Source organism: Meles meles, chromosome 16 (genome assembly GCF_922984935.1).
Source record: "Meles meles chromosome 16, mMelMel3.1 paternal haplotype, whole genome shotgun sequence".
Taxonomy (NCBI): domain Eukaryota; kingdom Metazoa; phylum Chordata; class Mammalia; order Carnivora; family Mustelidae; genus Meles; species Meles meles.
Window position 1 is genome coordinate 60776716 of NC_060081.1, and position 19172 is coordinate 60795887.

Below are 19172 nucleotides of genomic sequence, written 5' to 3' on the forward strand. Positions count from 1 at the left end.
CCATTATCCAGCACATTCGGTGTTTCCAATTCTTGCAAGAGCCTGCGTCAGGGCCAGCTCATTTTAAAGGGAGGGAAGTCAGCTGGAGTGGAAACCAGAGCAAGACGGGCAGCCCCAGAGCCATCTGAATCCCACCGCTGCCACCAACCAGCATGTGATCCTGAGCAAACCATTTCCCCACCCTGTGCCTCAATCTCCTTAACTGCAAAATGGGTGCAGTAATAGCGGCAACCTCAGGGGCCCAGCAGGAGGACTGAATCAGCGATTGCACAAAACACCTCGGCCCTGGGCCAACACAGCCAGTGCTGGGGGAGTGCTCAGGAGGAAGCTCAGAGAGGGGCATGACTTGTTGGAAGTCATGGTGTGACCCTGAGGCTGGTTTCCAATTGTCTGGGAAATAGAACATGCTCTAAATGACAAAGGCTGGGCATGGATCCAAGTCATCCCTACGGAAAGGAACTAACAGAGTTGCAAATGCCAATCCTGGTGCCAGGGCTCTGCAGCAAAGCACCCCGTTTCCTCAAGGACACCCTGAGGGTCAAAGGCCAGGAAAGGGGAGCCTCTGGGGGTGCGGAAGACTCCTCTGAGCCGGTAAGTCCCAACTACCCCTGAGCGATCCAGGCACTATCATTTGTCAAAAACCGACCATGTGCCAGATTCATGCACCTTCACCCCAATTCTGTGTGAGGCTCGCTGCCCAAGTGACCTGACTCGGGGTCATGCCAAGTCAGGGTGAGCTGAGCTGGGCAGAGCCCCTAGGATCTGCCCGAGAGGCCAACGTGGCAGGCTCTGGAGGGGTCCGAGGGCTTTGCCAGCAAGAGGTATGTGAGGGGCAGACAGCCCAATGCCCCAGGCCTGCAAGTCTCGGAAACGGCAGGGGAAGAGGGCCTCCTCCATGCCGGAAGCGAAGAGAGCCCTCCCTGCCTCTGCCCTCTGCCTGGACCCAGGCCCAGCTCGGCATGGACCCACTGGCAGTGCGAGAGACAGGCCAGGAAAAACAACGGCCAGAAAGGAAATTCAGCCCTGCCTCCCCCTCCCTCTGTTGCCCGCTGCCACACTCTGCCCCTGAAGATCTCCAAGGATGGCCAGAACCTTCCCCTGTCCAAATAGTGGGGTGAGCAACCCGTCAGTATCAGAACAAGGACTTGGTAGGTGGGGAGAACTAGACTGAGTCTGATTCCAGCACTTTCTATGTAGACACCCACGGCAAGTTTATTGACACATTCGAAGTCTCAGTGTGGTCACTGGTAAGTAGAGCTAAGGCAGCCTACTTCCGGGGCTGCTGCAAGGAACACATGACACAGCCCCTGGGCTGGTGACTGGAATATCGAGAAATGCAACTTTTTAATACACTGTTAGCATCCCTGCTTCACCTCCGTGCACTCGTTTTATTGGACTGGGCCCAATACGCCACAGCCTCACTCTTGAGTTTGGTGTCAGGGTTTTTGCTGGAAGTGTTCAGTCTCAGGCTCCTGGCTATGGTCCTCAGTTTGGGGCTATTAGGTCACCCAGAAGCCCCTGTCCTGATGAATATTCCATTCATTCATTCATTCATTCATCCTGCTGAGACGTGGGGGCAGGTGTGGGGGGGGCACAGAGATGAAGGCACCGGATCATGCCTGGGCTCCTTCACATCCCCCTGTCCCAGAAGCAGGGTGTGGTCTGACACACGCTAGTGCCCGGTGAATGCTGGCGGGAGAACAAACAAATCCAAGGTTCCAAAAAGTGAAAAGACAGGGAAATGAAGGAGTGAATGGCTGAAATATGGGGAGTTGTACCTCCCCTAACTTGACTGGGGATGCTCCCCTCAATCAGCCACTCCACCCACTGTCCAGGGAGGGCTGTGTCCCTGACTGATGTGAGGGCTTCTCTCCTAACTGTGCTCCCCCGCGGGGCCAGCTCCTCTCCACTGAGGGGCTGCTCCATCCCCACCATGGCCTCAACCAGGGAGGCAACACTCCCCGCCAAGAAGCCAAGAAGTCATGATCCGTGCGGATTCCTGGGTCCTCTTGGGTTCATAAATGATTGTATTGATTTCACCCCTTCCATGAGTCCCCAGCCTCCTTCCGCCCCTTCTCCACAGGATCTCCTTCCCCATTTATCCCCTACCCCCAGGGACTGCTATGTGGAGAAAGTCCAGCCCCAGGCAGCTTATAGGATTCCAGTGTGAACAAAAGAGCCCTTAATTTCAGATCCCACAGGACCCTGTGCCCCCAGCAGAGGCCCACAGAAGCGAAGACCATGGTAGCCTGGAGGGCAGGAGTCTGGTGGTCTCTGCCTGTCCCTTCCTCTCTCTGAACCTCAGTAGCCCTGCGTGCTATCACCTCTCATACATAGGTGGTTTATAGAATCAACTCTCACAGGGCGCCTGGGAGGCTCAGTCATTAGGCGTCTGCCCTCAGCTCGGGTTATGATCCCAGGATCCTGAGATCAAGCCCCACGTCAGGCTCCCTGCTTGATGGGAAGCCTGCTTTCCAAACTCTCCCACTCCCCCTGCTTGTGTTCCTGCTCTCGCTGTCTTTCTGTCAGTTAAATAAATAAAATGTTAAAAAAAAAAAAAAAGAATCAGCTCTCACTTCCTGACAACACGTGCCTTTCACCCCCTCCGGAAGGGCTTTATGATTCCCATTCTGACGTGCAGAAAGGAAAGGTCACCTGCCCCAGGTCACATGGCTAGGAAGCTACAGAAATAAGGTTTGAAATCAGGTGGGTCAACTCTAGGGTCCTGCTCTCCACCTGACCCTGTTGCTGGCCCGAAGCTTGAAGACATCATGTTATTATCTGTACTCAAAGTATTAGCAATAAGCCCCGCAGAGGGTTCACGGTGTCATGTGCTCACAGGGCCCCACCTGCTTGTCTCATTCTATCCTCGGACGATCCTCCCAACTATTCCCAGGGCAGGGGGCTGAGATACTATGGGAGGAGAAGCAGCTGCAGCTTCCGGACAGCAGGGCAAACCCCCAAAGCGCACACAATGTGCTCAGCCATGAGGTCACTGTTTACAGCGCTGAGGCCTGGCTCCTGCCAAAAGCAACCAGCAGCCTCCAGGCCACAGCCCCCCTGCTCACTGGGCCTCTTGGCTCATGGGCATCCCTGTCACTGTCACTCTGAATCCTCAGGGAGGGGGAATGGGAGGTAGGGCCTGGGAACCTGCACTACGGACAAGCCGGCCAGGGGATTCTAATCCATAAAGGCAGGCTGAGATTCTGGCCTCCCCTTCCCTGCCCTTGCCCCACTAGTGCCTCCTAGGTTCTTCTCCTGAACATTAATGCTACAACCAATATTTGTTCCTTTGCTGGGTGAGCACCCTGCACGAGGTTTGGGGGCCATCACTCTCTTTACTTGAGCCTATAGGTAGGGCACCTGGGTGGCTCAGTGGGTTAAAGCCTCTACCTTCAGCTCAGGTCGTGGTCCTGGGATCAAGTCCCGCATTGGGCTCTCTGCTCAGTGGGGAGCCCTGCTTCTTCCTCTCTCTCTGCCTGGCTCTCTGTCTACTTGAGATCTCTGTCTATAATAAATAAATAAAACCTTTAAAAAAAATCTCTATAGGTAGAATCTAGTTTTATCTCCATTTTCCGCAAGGGGAAACTGAGGCTCAGAGATGTAAAGGAGCGTTGCGAGGGCCACACACCAAGCAAGGGGAGAGCGGGTCTTTGTCCCGCTGCCACCCTGCCCTCCTCGTGCTAGGCAATGTTCCCACTGAGGCTCTGTGGGGCTGGCAGGCTGTGAGGACCACAGAGAGTCTGCGTTTGCGGGGAGAGATACCAAGGTGTTTTTCAAGGCGCCCTGACCAATAACCTACCTGCTGGACAAAACCACTAGAACTGCAAAAGCCCAACAGATTTGGCTGCTCTCGGCCCCATATGTAACAGAAAGGGAAACTGAGGGCTCCAAGAGGTGGCCCAATGCCAGTCCTGGCCTGGGCCAAGAAGCTGGCAGAGCAAGTCAGAGAGTCCCCCGGAATACCCAGCTCTGGGGACCCTCCCCAACTCGGCCCATCAAGCAATCCCAGGAGATAGCACAATTCTGAGAACACCCAAAGTGACTGAGAACAAGCCCAGCACGTGGGGTGTAGCATGGTGCCAGACCCCGCCTGCCAGGATGAGCTCAGAGCTCGAGCTGCAGGGGCGGGGAGAAGAGGGAGCGAAGGGGGCAAGGTGGACGCTGATTGGCTAGTTCAAATCCCAACAGAAGGGGCGGCTTCCTTACGGCCCCGCAGCCAAGACCCCCTCCCACATGCACACCAGCTGCTCTGCGCTCCGCCCAAGGAGGCGCTGGCCGGCTGGCCCCTTCGGTCGTCCTCCCTCCCTCATCTTTCTAAGGCTGACTCTTTGGTGTCCTGGCCCCAAATCCCCAACCACCCAGGCCCCAACTCTGCTTGGCCTGAACTTCCCCGGCCCTTCCTCTCCCCTCGCCCCTTCCATCCAGTGCCTGGAGTTTGAATATCTGCGTAACCATTTATGGGAGGGGGGGTGCTGCCGGTCAGATAGCTTTAGCCTGGGAGACACACCCTTTCTGGGCTCAGTTTCCACACCAGTACAGCCCACCCGTAATCCCGCTGCGCACCTGCAAAGACAATGAGAAATGCGAGCCTGCCTAAGGGCTGGCATTCACGGTTTATCACTGTTTACCTTCGGGCCCTTACAGAGAGGGCCCTCTCCCCAGCATTCCCCCTCCCCACTACCGGCTCAGGCCCCAGTTCAGAAGTCAACCCTGCAGGAAGAGCCCGGGGGGCCTCCAGGCTGTACCCCCAACCCCAGCTCCTGCAGCCCCCTGCTCACACTGGGCTGAGTTCTGAAAGTGGGGAGCTGGGCACACAGACAGGCAGGGGGTTGGCTCCACTGGAGGACCCTCCTGCTAGCCCCCAGCCCATCATCAGGGAGGAGAGGTCAGGCCCCAGGAGGCTGATAAGCCTGCAAGGTACCCACTACACACTGAGTGTCATGTGGCCTTGGACACAAGGTCCTTCCTTTCTCTGAGCCTCACTTTCCTCATCCAGAAAATGGGCCTGATAATAACAGCTAACATTTTTGAGGGTTTACAGTGACATCTTAACTGTATTATCTCTTCTAACCCTCAGAGAACCCTGTGAGGCAGCGGCTGCTGGGATACCCATTTTACAGATGAGGAAACTGAAACTTAGGTGACCTGCTCAAAATCCCAAAATTAGGGCACTTTGGAGTCCAGAGTTAAACCAGCCCTATCCAATCCAGGCCTTCTTCACTACTCTCATTAGCACAATAAAGAAACCTCCAGAGGGGTGCCTGGATGGCTCAGCCTCTTGATCTCAGCTCAGCTCTTGATCTCAGAGTTGTGAGTTCAAGACCGGCACAGGGCTCCATGTTGGGCATGGAGCCTACTTAAAAATAAAATTTTTAAAAACCCAAAGAAACCTCCCCAGATGGTGCAGGGACAACTCAGCCCAGCATGTGGCTGATACTCATAGGGGCCGCTGTGAGTAGGTTTCATATTTACGGTATTACTTTGGGGCACCCCTGTCAGTTCACCAGAGACCCCCAATTTATGGATGAGGAAGATGAGGCCCAGAGAGGTGGGGTAACTTACTCAAGCACACACAAGGAGCTGACCTAGGCTCCGCCGGGGTATTGGCGGAAGGCCTGAAACTTACCTTGACGTCCTGTTCCAGCCCCCGGATGAGCTCCCCATCCACTTGGCCAGTCTGTGCGGCCCGGAGGCTGCGGCGCTCGGCCTTGCGCAGCCGGTACTGCAGGATCCGGCAGGTCTTGCTGGCCTGGTCCAGCTGCTGTCGCAGTTCCTGCAGCTGGTACACGTCCTCCTCCATGTAGACGTCCCGCATCTCCAGCATCTCGGCACGCAGCTCCTCGATCTCGTCCTGCAGGGGGGGCCGGGTGGTCAGGTCACCAGGCGGCCCTGTGCCACTATCTACTGGTCTGAGCCACTGTCTACTGGTCTGAACACAGGCCACCTCCAACACTCTCCTAGGCCTCTCGGGGGGCCTGGGTGTGTGAGGCTGAGTCAGGCTCCCTCTCCAAACACGTCTGTGTCCTCATTCTCAAAACCCATGGATATGTTACCTTTACAGGGCAAAAGGGACTTTGCAAAGCGAATGAAGTTAAGGATCTCCAGACTGGGAGATCTTCCTGTATTCTCGGCAGCCCAATGTCATCACATGGGTTCTCGTAAGAGGGAGGCAAGGGGGTCAAAGTAGAAGGTGACGTGACAGAGGAGAGGTCAGACGGACATGCTCTGAAGATGGAGGAAGGGGCACGGAGAGGGGACTACAGGCCCCCTCTAGAAGCTGGAAAAGGGAGGAGATCCTCCCCCAGAGCCCTGCCATGTGGCCTCGCCAACGGAGCCCTGCCAACACCTCGATTTTCAGACTTCTAACCTCCAGAATGTAAGATAATAATCTTGGATTGTTTTAAGACCCTCCATTCGTGGTAATTTGTTGCAGCAAGAGGAGCCTAACTGCTCTGGGGAAGCAGGGCAGGCTCATTCGACAAGCATCTAGGGGCACCAACTATGTGCCAGGCCCTGTGCCAAGCACAGGGATAGGAAGGGGCAGTACTGACTGAGACCAATGGAGTCCCTCCTGTAGCTTCTGCATGGAGCCCCAGATCTCACTGGGGAGACACATGATAAACCAACAAATTTTAAAAATCTGGATAAATGGCAAGAAGCAAAAACCCCCACACCTAGCTAACATGCTAGAGCACTGGGGAAAGGCTGTTATTCTAGGACATGGTCAGGGTAGCCTTCTCCAAAGAAGGGACATCTGAGCTGAGCTGAGGGAAGAAGGAGCAGACACACAGACAGACAGCCAGGGAGAGAGGTCTCTAGACAGAGGATCCAGTGTGTGCAAAAGCTTGGAGGCAGGACAGAGCTCGGGGTGTCAGAACACAGCAAGGTGGCTGGGGTAGTGAGAGGAGCGTGAGCCGACGCTGGGATAAGGGAGGATGGGGGTCGGCTGTCTAGGGCCTTGAAGGGCCAAGTAAAGTCTGTGTTTGGGTTTTAAGTGGAGGGTGTTGGGGGATGACCTCACTTCCTCAGGGCAGCTCCTGTCCACCTCTGTCACCAGCTCCCAGATGTCCCTCACTTCCCCTATGTCACCATGAGCACGTCTGAATTGTCTATTTAAGAGTCTGTCTCCCTTCTGGGAGTGTGAGTGTCTGGGGCACTGCCCCAGTCTACCCCCGTCGCTGCTGTATCCCCCACACCCAGCATGGGCCTAGCACACCACAGGTTCCCAACAAACATTAACTGAATGAGTGCACACATGTGCAGTTAGAGAAACCACCACAAAAAAGACATACCAACCTGAAACAATCATTAGACAGAGTGTAAGGGGGCGAGAGAGGCAACCCAGCAGGAGAAATGGATAATTATTATGTCTAATAACAAATGTGCTACAAAACTTGAGTCACAAATAGAAATAATATCTACTCTTAGTATGAATGAATGAATTAACTAAGATGGTACACCAGAAAGAGAAACTGAGTCACAGGGGAGGAATGATCTGCCAAAGGCATCCCTGAGGAGCCAGAGAAAGGACCCAAGGGTGGTGCTGATGGGGGCAGGGAGGTGGGTCCAAGAAGCAAAAAGAACAACTCTGCAGGCCTTGGAGAGGGACCACAATCCAGACAGTGTGTTCACCAGCCCCTCTACACCTTCCTTTCCCCCAAAGAAAATGGGTGGCTCCCTTTGGGGGCATGGCCTGTCCAGTGCCCCCCGGAGACTGGAGGGGGGGGTTGGTTTAATTCAGGAGGAGGGTTAGAAAGCAGGCCAGTTCTCGCCCCATCATCTCACCCCTTTCTCATGTGGTCCTGAACTCAGGAGAAGAAGATGGAGGAGACAGGGATCTGGTTCTCCCAACGACAGATATGGTCCCGTTCCCACCATCGACCCAAGGACTTCATCCCCACTTGCCACCACGGCCTCTCCCCTAGGGATGGCTTCCACAGCAACCCCCAAAATGGACAATTCTGCCTACACCAGCTGCAGAGGAAGGGCCACTTCAGTGGGACCCCATCTCCACCTCTATCCCAGTACACACACAGACTCACCGCCACCATGCCAAATGGCCAGAATGAAAAGTGGAAAAAGAGGAAGTGGCACAGTCAATGATCACACCAGTCAAAAGAAATGAGGAAGTGAGGGGTCCACACGCCATTTCAGCTGGTGGTTTAAGGAAGCCTAGAGGAAACAGTACTCAGGAAGTACGGGCCAGTCAGCTAAACCCAAAGTCAGCCAGCCTCCAGATGAGCTCATGTTCAAATCCCCACCCTGCTATTTCCTAACATCTCACTTATTCTCCCTGCAGTCACGTGGACAGGTGACGGGGAGGATATGGAGTGGACCTAAAACTCAGGATGAACCCAGGGAAAGGGCAGAGAACATTAAAGCTCATAACGTTGGGCGGCATTAATAGAAGTATGACATTTAAGTCATGGGAGGTGATATCACTCAACACAGGAACACGTCCAGAGCACTGGAGTCAATTTGGGGGGACTATTTATTTTGCTTACTTTTTTTGTTTGTTTACTTTTAAATAACTGACTTTTTCTATTTATGAAAGTAGATTATGATCATAGAGACAGTTTTGAAAATGCAGAAACCGAATTCCTCCCCCTGGTCCTAAGTCGCACTGTCTCTCAAAGAGTGGTTCCTGGGCTCGAGGCCTATAACCATCACCGGGGAACGTGACAGAAGTTCTCAGGTATCAACCAAGATCCACTGAATCAGAAACTCTGGGAGGGGGCCCCCCCTGGTGACACAAAGGCAGGGGGTTTCCTTCCAGTCTTTTTCGTAAAAGGGCAAGAGCGATCTGTGGCAGGACCACAAGACCAGGGCCTGACACAGAGCAGAGACTCAATAAGCATCTACGGAACAAGCGAATGAATCAGTGATCTTTCTCACATGAGCAGCTGGCTCCCCAGGGCCTGCCCTGGACCACAGTCAGTTTCTGAAAATGCAGGATGTTGCATTCAGGCCAGCTCCGTCTCCTGTGGGGCTAAGGAGGGGGGCCCAGGCCCGTGGGGGCCTGTCCCAGCTGCAGGCAGAATGAGGGTCAGCCCCTCCTGGCACGACCCAGGCAGGACAGCAAGGCCACAAAGACGGGCTTGTGGCCTGCACAGGCCGGGTCGGCTGGGACGTGGGCAGCAGGAGCTGGCGAATGCAGGACTCAGGCAGGGGCTGCGTTCTCGGGCCTGAGGTGGGGTCAGGGAAAGCAGCTGCTAGGCCCTTGGGACAGGACCCTGTTTCACTCCAGAGGTTCATATATATATATATATGAACATGTGTATATATATTTTTTTTTTATTTTTTTTTTAAGATTTATTTATTTGTCAGAGAGAGAGAGCATACAAGCAGGGAGAGTGAAGGCAGAGGAGCAGGCTCCCCACTGAGCAGGGAGCCTGACATGGGACTTGATCCCAGGACTCTGGGATCATGACCTGAGCTGAAGGCAGACCCTCAACCAACTGAGCCACCCAGGTGTCCCACTCCAGAGGTTCTTAGACCTCACTGAGCCTCTGAATCTCCCAGGGCTGCTCGGCCCTCCAGTCCCAGCCCCCGACAGTCTGATCCAACGACCGGAGCTGTGAGAGAGGGAGGGGAGCTCAGCCTTCTCTGCTCCTTCACAGACAGCCCAGGGGCCTTGGGGCTCCACCCCTCCCTCCCAGATCCCCCAACTTTGTGCAAGGGGGAGGGAGGGGACAAATTCCACTGGACTCTGCAGGCCCAGTGACTACACAGCAAGGTTGCTGGAGACCCCCCCCAACACCGGTGGGGGAGCCCCAAGTCTCATTCTCCCGTGCAGATAGGAAAAGGCCAGCAGCATCCATTTCAGAGCCTGGGAGCCCTTATTCTCAACCCCACAGTCAGAAAGCCCAGCCTAAAGAAGCCAGGGAAAGGTGGTCAGACCAGGCATGGCCTGCCAGCCCCTCGATAGCCCTCCATCCCCTTTGGCCACTCCTTCAAGCTGACCACCTCTTCTCCTTGAAGCTGACCCTGATTATTATTATTATTTTTAAAGATTTTATTTATTTATTTGAGAGAGACAGTGAGAAAGAGCATGAGCGAGGAGAAGGTCAGAGAGAGAAGCAGACTCCCCGTGGAGCTGGGAGCCCGACGCGGAACTCGATCCCGGGACTCTGGGATCATGACCAGAGCTGAAGGCAGTCATCCAACCAACTGAGCCACCCAGGCATCCCTGACCCTGATTATTTAACAGGGACTGAGAAGGCGGGTGTGAGCAGGGATAGAGAATAGGAACTACTGCCAGAGTAGTCTTTACTAAAAATATTTATTTCGCTCTGATTACAGAGTTCATTCCTGTTTATCGGAGAAAACTTGAAAATAAAAGGTCACTTGCTATCTCCTCCACTGTTTCCCACTGGCTTCTGCAATAGGTCCAGTCCCTTAGCCTGGAATCCAAACAGTCCCTGGCCTCCTCACATCCCCCCCCAGCCCCGCCCCTGCATCTTCTGCCCCCCACATCCAGATATCTCAGGGCACCTGGCTGGCTCAGCCAGCACAGCATGGGACTCGATCTCAGGGCCGTGGGTTTAAGCCCCATGTTGGACGTAGAGTTTAGTTAAAAAAATATATATTAAAAAAAAAAAAAGAGCTACCCCCTATCATGAGGCTCACAAATGACCAGGCCCCAGCCCAAGCACATACACACCCAATAATCTCTTTTCTTTTTTTTTTTTTTAACTTAAATTAGTTAACATGTATTATTAGTTTCAGAGGTAGAGATCAGGGATTCATCAGCCTGATATAATGCCCAGTCATGCACAATAATCTGATCCCAGTCCTGTGAGGTAGGTACTGAAAATGTTCCCTTTTTGCAGACAAGGACACTGAGGCTCACAAGTTTCCCGGAGCTCCTCAAATAAGAGACCATAGAGCTGGAATCCAGGCCGGCCCTTAACTGTGTTCTACTCCCAGGGTGGCCGGGGCTAGTCCTGCCGCTAGAAAGGCCTCTGCCAAGCTAACTACTAATTTATATCCTCCTTCCAGAGCATTCTGTCCTCTCCCAAACCACACACTCTGAACGCGATTCTTCTCTGTACTAACAACAAGTTCAGGTTGCATTTGCCTATTTTCAAGTCTGCCTTTCCCAAGCTGGGAGAACGGCAGGTGCCAGCAGATATGTGTCTGGTCCCCTGCCCAGGACTGGCCCTTGTCACGGTCTACAGGTGGATGAATGACCGGAAGGATGAGCGTGGCGGCCTCTGCCTAGTCCAGTCTCTCCCCACAGACCAGGGTGGGCAGGCTCTCCAGATCGCAGCCCCAGGCCAGCTGCAAAGAATCAGGGAGAGCCCAGACAGGGATTCTCTACCCAGGGAACTCCTGCTCACCCACCCACTCCCAACCCTCAAGTGCATCTCTGTCCATCCCCCCTACACATCCTCCCAGCGATCCATGAGGTCAGCCTGCAGGAAGCAGCCTCTCAGAGGCGGACCCGCTCCCCGAAATGGATTAGTTCCCAGGAATCCTGGGGGAATTGACCAGGAAGAGTCTCTTGGTCCATTCTGGGCCAGAGGACCAAACATGAGCTCACGCTACCGCTAATAATAGCGAGATCTCGCATGGCAGCGCAGGGCTTCACGGTTTATGAAGACTTTCCATCTGAATCATCTCATGGGTCGTCACAGAAACCCCATGGACTCGCAGGACCGGAATCACCACCTCTGTTCTAGAGACGAAGAACTGCACAGAAGCACAGGGAAGGTGGGCTGTGCCCAAAGTCACACAGAGAGACCTCCAAGCAGGACTCAGATTGCAGACTTCAGACTCTTCCGTCTGTACCAGAATTCAGGGAGCCCATGAACTTGGATGGGAAGAGGGGGGAAAAAAAAAGCATATCTTAATTTCACCAACCCCTAACTAAGAATTCACATTTCCTTCCATCCCGGACAAGTCACAGGTATATCAGCAGTACCCGTGAGTTTGGCACAAAGAGAAACCAGAGGTATTTTCAAATCACATAACAGCTGCAGAAATCTCAACACGGTTTTTATCCTCATCAGTACTTATGCTTTCTGCAAGAAACCCATACATGCATAAGATGATGAATCTTTGTACAATGAGGACAGAATGGGGGAGTTTAGGTTTGGGGCCCACAGGAACACTTGCACATAACAATGATTCCAGAAGCTTGCGTCTGATTGAATGGGTCTGGAGGAGGAGACGGTGAGGTCTCCTGACCTGCAGGACTGGAGATGAAAGTGACCAAACTCAAGGCCCCTCTGCAGAAACATAGCAAGTGGCGATGGCTGGGAACTGCCAGCCAGCCCTGAGGGAACAGGGAGGGAACCAGGAGCACCAAAGGTTCCTGAAGGCAGGAGGTCACCTTTTACCAGCCACGGAGGAAGAAACCATACCAGAGCAGAGGTCCCCCATCTACCTCCCACCCAAGAGAGTCAGCCCCCATAAGGCTAGGGTGGATGCCTGTTCACCTAACACCTCCAGGGAGCAGGGATACGAGCCCTGCAGACCACCCTTGTACACCAAGGCTGAGTCCGGAGCAGGGGGGCAGCATCTCAGCCCCACCAGCTCCCATAGGGGCTCGGTACTGCCTGGGCCTTCTTCCACTGTCTGTCTCCCACCTCCACACCCCTCCACCTCAAATGCCACATCCACCAAGAAGCCTCCCTGGCTGCCCCAGGGCACGGCTTTTTTTGTATGAATAATTATTGAGTCTCTACAGTAAGTCAGATTCATTGAATTTAACTCTTGGGATAGCCACTGTTCTCTCCACTAATCTGTTCTCCACTTAGTACATGGAGGGTTTTTGGTTTTTTTAACCATGTTACTCTCCTGTTTAAAACTCTCCAAGGATCGGGCGCCTGGGTGGCTCAGTGGTTTAAGCCGCTGCCTTCGGCTCAGGTCATGATCTCGGGGTCCTGGGATCGAGTCCCGCATCGGGCTCTCTGCTCGGCAGGAAGCCTGCTTCCCTCTCACTCTCTCTGCCTGCCTCTCTGCCTACTTGTGATCTCTCTCTGTCATAAATAAAAATAAATAAATAAAATAAAAGAAAATCTTAAAACTCTCCAAGGATCACTAAAATTTGGAAATGACCCAAACGTCCCTCTGCAAGTAGATCCAGACATGGTGACCCATCCACGTGTGGGAATACTACACAGCAATGAAAACGAATGAATGGTGGAGACCCGCAAACACCGGGGCCCAGGCACAAACGTATTCTGCCAGGTGAAGGAAGCCAGACTCAGCAGGCCACTGGAGGATCCCCTTTATATGACATCTGGAAAAAGCAAGACTGGGGCGCTTGGGTGGCTCAGTCGTTAAGTGTCTGCCTTTGGCTCAGGTCATGGTCCCAGGGTCCTGGGATCGAGCTGCACATCGGGCTCCTTGCTCAGCGGGAAGCCTGATTCTCCCTCTCCAGCTCCCCTGTGCTTGTGTTCCCTCTCTCACTATCTCTGTCATAAATAAATTTTTTAAATCTTTACAAAAAAGGGGGCACAGGAGGAGTTTTTGGGGGGCAATGGGACCATTCCTCATCTCGACTGTGGTGGTGACTACAGAATTGTAAGCCTCTGCCAAAACTCACTTTATTGCATGTTTACCACCTGATCTAACAGCAAGACTAAAGCCCGAGCCCTGCCCACCTCCCCACTTCCACCTCCCTGCACTGGCTGTTCCCCCAGCAATCACCTCACCTGTCCCACCACTAAGCCTCTGCCCCTGCCCGTCACTCTGCCTGGACTTTTGACCCTGTATCTTGGTGCTCCTGGCTCCTCTCATGCTCGAAGCCTCCACATAAATTCCTCCTCTCCAGAGAAGTCTTCCAGACCCCTCTAGGCCCACTGTGTTCATTCCAAACCAGTTTCTTTCATGGGACATATCACAGGCTTATCTGTGATCTTAATTATTTTACTTATTGATCTGTTTGCTTATGAAATGTCAGTCTCTACCACTAAGAGGTGAGCTTCAGGAGGAGAGAGCCTAGCCCAGTGCCTGGCACACAAAGGGATCAGCTCAATAAAGAGCTGCCTAATTAATAAAGGGATCCTAAGACAGGAAGATTCCATCCTTGTCCAGTCCCTTGCAGAAAAATCACCTCCGGTCAGCGCTGCTGTGTTGAAATCTAATTCTGTGATTCTGCGAAGCTAATGCCCATGGAGGCTTCGGAGCTTTTGGTGAGCCTCAAATCCTGGCCTATCAAGCCCCAGACTGCATTCCCAAGTATGTTGCCTCCTCCCCAGGTTCCAGGGACCTGACCTGCTGACAGGCAGGCAGACCCAGGGAGAATGAAAGAGCTGAGCTGAAGGATCCAGAACTTTCCATCTGTGAGATAGCAACCACTGCAGGGAGGGACAGTCTTTGCCTGGCCCGCCTTCTCCCCACACAGTCCTGGCCACCATGGTCCCTCCCTCGGGCAAAAGCCCAGGATGCCTGCCCGTCTGCCACCCTGGCTCTGGCCTCGGGCACTCACCCCAGCCCAGAAGGGTGACCTGCAGGGTGGGCCAACAGTGGCCACAGAGGCGGCATGCCAGCCCCCCGAGAGGCTAGGGTGACCATCTGCTATTCCTTCTGTCCATCCCCCAGGTCTGTCAAGGCTCCAGATGAGATCATTGCAGTTGGACCCCAAGGAGGGCAGAAGGCCTGCAAAGCTCCACTTCCCTCCCCATTCAAAACAAAAGACTCCAGGAGTAGCAAGGGGTGGTGGGTTGGGGCAGAAAAGGCAGGGACACTGAGTCCTAGAGAGGGATTAGGGACAATCACATGCCCCTCCCCCACCCCCAAAGACCCAGAGTCAAGCAGAGAGGGACTCTGGGCTCCTACCTCCCAGCCCAGAGCTCAATCCAGCTTAACCTCCTTGGGTGAAAGCTGGGCTCTAGTTTGGGGACAATCAGGGACAGAGATCCTAGAGAAGGGCCAGGACACCCAGCCAAGTATGGCCATGCCACACAATACCTCTGCTCCAGCTGGCACAGAGGCTACCTGGTGACCCACATGGTCAGGAAGGAAGACAAGGGTCTTGGACTTGCCCCTCCAGCACCAATAAATCATAACAGGCAGGGCGCCTGGGTGGCTCAGTGGTTTAAGCCTCTGCCTTCGGCTCAGGTCATGATCTCAGGGTCCTGGGATCAAGTCCCGCATCAGGCTCTCTGCTCGGCAGGGAGCCGGCTTCCTCCTCTCTCTCTCTGCCTGCCTCTCTGCCTACTTGTAATCTCTCTCTGTCAAATAAATAAATAAAACCTTAAAAAAAAAATCATAACAGGCAAGAATACTCTCTCTGTCCCAGGCACAGGCCAGGCAGCACCCACTGTCTCACTGTATCCCCAGCCCCACCATTGATCGGTGAGGAACCAAGGTCAAACAGGTCAACAATGTTGCTCAAGGTCATATGGTAAGTGGCACAGCCAGGAGTCAAGTTCAGTTTGAGCTCTTGTAAACTCGACTAGACAAGTCTCTATAATGGGGCCACAGTTAATCTTTACAAGGGTTTCCGTGTGCCTGATACCTGGCTGAACTCTGCACGAGTGTCCGCTATCTCAGCTTAACAAGTCTCCTGTCGCAGGTGCCCATTTTACCAATAAGCAAACAGAGGCTCAAGGAGATGAAGGCTCCACAGCCAATCTGGAGTGTGCCTCCCAAAACCTGGCACAGCTCTGCCCATGAGACCAGACACAGGTGGGGGGCGGGGATGAGAAGACACCCAGAGAGCACTGCCCACCAAGGCTGGGCCTGGCTTACCACTGGCCCATTCCAGGCCTCCCCCAAGAGAACAGAGAGGCATCTGCAGCCCCCACAGCCTCCAGGGGGGCTGCTCCCAGTGGGAGTGCCTGACGGTGTCCCTCTCGTCCTGTGTGAACAGGAAGGAAGGCAGCATTCGGATCTGGATCTGTTTAAAACATCTCCCAAATGGCCTCTGGGCTGCAGCCAAATCTCCAAGCAGGGAGAGAACAGGGCTCAGAGGTCTCTGGGGAGGGAGAGAGAGAGGCTGGGCAGGCGAGGAAGTGGCTCCCGCATATCCCAGCATCTCACCCCTTGGAGCCTTTGCTTGTACCATCCCCCTGCCAGGTGCCCTTCAAGGAGCCCCACCAGATGCCCGCCCTTCTGCCTCTTGGCATCTCCAGGCTGTGTGACCTCTGCTGAACCCTTCCACCTCTCTGAGCCTCAGTGTACACCTATGTAAAAGGAAGGGGCTAGGTCCCACCCAGGTAAGGCAGAACCTATGGGGCTGATGCACAACCTGTAATTACCCAGTGAATAATCTAATTACTGTTGAGGTGAATGTCCCCAAGGAGCCCACAGAAAGTTCCTGGTCCTCTAACACAGGAGCCAGGCCTGCAGCGGAATGTGCGCAAGGGGGTGGGGGGGGCACAGACACAGGACGCGGACCAAGGGAAAAGGGAAAGGGGAGGGAAGTGCAAGCACCAAGCAATAAGGCCCCCAAGGGCAGGAAGAGCACGGGGACTGGGGACTGAGGGCCCAGTGTGAGGAACACAAGGGAGCTTGCGTGGAACAGGGGTGAGGTGAGGCTGAGGGAGGCAGAACCACACAGGCTGCCCAGGCACTTGGCCAAGGCCAAGGAGGAGAGAGGCTGATGCAATTGACCCAGAAGATCCCGAGCAGATCTGGGCCAAACCAGCATAAAGCTACTTCGCCGGGCCGGCCTGGCTGTGGGATCCCAGACGATTTTCCACCGGAGCCCGTGCTGCTCTCTGTGGCCCAGGCAACAGGAGATGATTCACAGGGTCTTAGCACGAGAGACCCCAGAGGCGCCCTCCCCCAGCAAAGGGGTATCCCCAGATTAGAGAGTCTGTAGCACTGGCCATTTGGAGAAGACTGACAGGGGCGGCAGGGACTGGGGGGATGCACCGGGAGAATTGTGTTTGGGGATCCCCACGATGCAATTCAGCTCCACACACACCTCCCGGGCCCCTGCTCCATGCCAAGACCCACACCCAGACCCAGGCACAACGTCTGCCGTCAAGGACCCAGGGCTCACAGGCACTCAGACCTGAGCCTGCCAATAAGGGAGGAGGGGGGACAGCTTTTGAGCCCCTGCACTGAGCCAGGCCCCACTAATCCTTACCTACGTGCTTCCGCCTATTTAATGCTCACAGCAACTCTGGCGGCCGAGCACTGTCAGCATCCCCCATTAACAGACAGGAGACAGAGCCTCCTAAAGGGGGACGCTCACAGAGGAAAAGGCAGAGCCAGGACTCAAGCCTCGGACAGCTTGGATCTAAGAACCATGGGCCCGGAGAAGGGCAAGGCTGGGCTGCTGCTCCCACCTTTCTGACTTCCTGCAATTCCTCGGGGAGGCCAGTGTTACCTGCTCAGAATACAGAAACCCTGCTGACCTGGGGGCCTCCAGGGAAGGCCAAGGTCAGCCTGTCCCAGAACACCCTGGAGTCTCTAGGTTTTTCCCTACCCCAGCTGTAAGTTCCTTCTGGCACCAGCGGGAAGAGAATATGACCGCAGATGAGGTCATGTGCATGGACTATGAGGGGAATGACCTTAGTAATAACCTTGGCTGCTGATCAAGGCCCTGCCTGGAGCTTAGCCAAGCCCCTCCCCCCGGGGAACTCCCTCTCCCCCAGAGGCTACACAGGATGTGGGGCTCCTTCCCTTCCTCTGTGCCCAGGATGCTACTGGATATGCCACATACCTGAATGCTGATCCTCCCAAGTGCCCTGAAAAAAGGGATTAGATTCCCATTTTACAGACAGGAAGACTGAGGCTTGATGATGGGATTTTTCAAATGGAGATAACACACAGGGAGGAGGTAACAAAGCAAAGTTTGTCCTTAGACCTGACCCCAAAGATGGAATTTGTCCAGAAGACCACAGAGCCTTCCTTCCCTGACACCCTGGGCTCCTGTGCCTTGTACCTGGCCCTACCCATACACACTAAGGGGTCAGCTCCTAGGCTTGTTGTATGGCCCCCTCCCAGCAAGGTGTTCACAGTGCCTCAGCTTGGCATTTAGTGCCCTTCCCAAAGGGGCCCAACCCCCTTTCCAGCCTCTCCCTCACCACAGCCCATACCCACTATTCCCTCCAGCTCTTCTGTTTTAAGCCTGTAGACCACCTGCCTTTCATTCAATCACATGACTGAGTCGGTATGATGTGCCCAGCACCATTCCAGCAGCTGGGCACAAAGGCAGCCACTCAAGCTAACTCCACAGCTCTAATGCCGCCTCCTCCAGGAAGTCCTCCAGGTCCCTCTTCTTCTGAGTGCCCACATCTCCTCCAACCTCCTCTATTCTGGCCTCCTTCATTGTTTCCAGGCAAGAATGGGCACCCTTCATAGATAGGAGCAGCGTGGCCCTCCACAGTCCCCAGCAAAGGGAGAGGGGAGGAGGAGGGAGATGAGGGCAAGCCGGAAATTCCAAGGAGATTAGAAGGGAGTTGCCCTGGCCGTGCTTCTCCTGTGGGCAGGCCTGACAATTGCTCCATTTCTTTCAGCCCACTGGGCCCAGGCCCAAGTGCAGGGCATCAGGGGCCTGTGGGCCTTTGGTGCAGTTTCTCCTGACTTAGTGACCTGCCAGACCAGGAGGTTACACGTTGTCAAGCCCCTGCCATACTCCTCACTCTTCCCAGCAGCCTGTGGAATACTGAGCTTGTACACATTTACTCCAGAGGACAGGGACCAGGATTTCCTGTGTTTCCGTGTGGATGAAATGTCACAGCCTCTCTGCATATGTGTGGGTGTGTGCGCGTGTGTCTGGGGACCCCAGTTTGTGGGTCTCTGGTTTCCTTTGGCAAATGCCACAGGCCTGATGAGTGAGTGCTCTCTGCTCATGTCCCTGCTTATGTATCTGTAGCTATGTGTCTTGTGCCTGTGTGTCTCCTGGGCGTGTGGGTGAGCCCCAGGTAAGCGTGCAAGGGCCTCCACTGCTCTCTTTGTGGAAGAACAGGGCGAGTATCCGGGTGACAAGCTTGTGTCTGGGCCCGCCTGGCAGCGGCAGATCTGTGGATTTCCGTGATGCCAGCGCCTGAGTGTAATGAGGCTGCGTGGGTTTGTGTGTGTGCCTGCATATGTATGTGTACTTCCGAGACGTCTGAGGGTGTCTTCAAGCTGTGTGTCCATCTGGGACACAGCCAAGTGTGCCTAGGTATGTAAGATGCGTGTGTGTGTGTTTGTGTGTGTGTTTCCGAGCCAGGGGTCTCCTAGATGGTGTGTCTGCTGTGCCTCCTAGTGTGTGGGTG

General features: G+C 54.3%; 1 protein-coding gene across 2 annotated transcripts in view; it reads right to left on the reverse strand.

Moving 5' to 3' along the window:
• Nucleotides 1-19172, reverse strand: part of SOGA1 (suppressor of glucose, autophagy associated 1) — a 66364-nt gene that overhangs the window by 40625 nt on the left and 6567 nt on the right. For both annotated transcript variants that reach the window (XM_045980367.1, XM_045980368.1), the window contains exon 2: nt 5630-5854. In XM_045980367.1, the coding sequence (XP_045836323.1) occupies nt 5630-5854 (225 nt within the window). The remainder of the gene's footprint in view (nt 1-5629; nt 5855-19172) is intronic.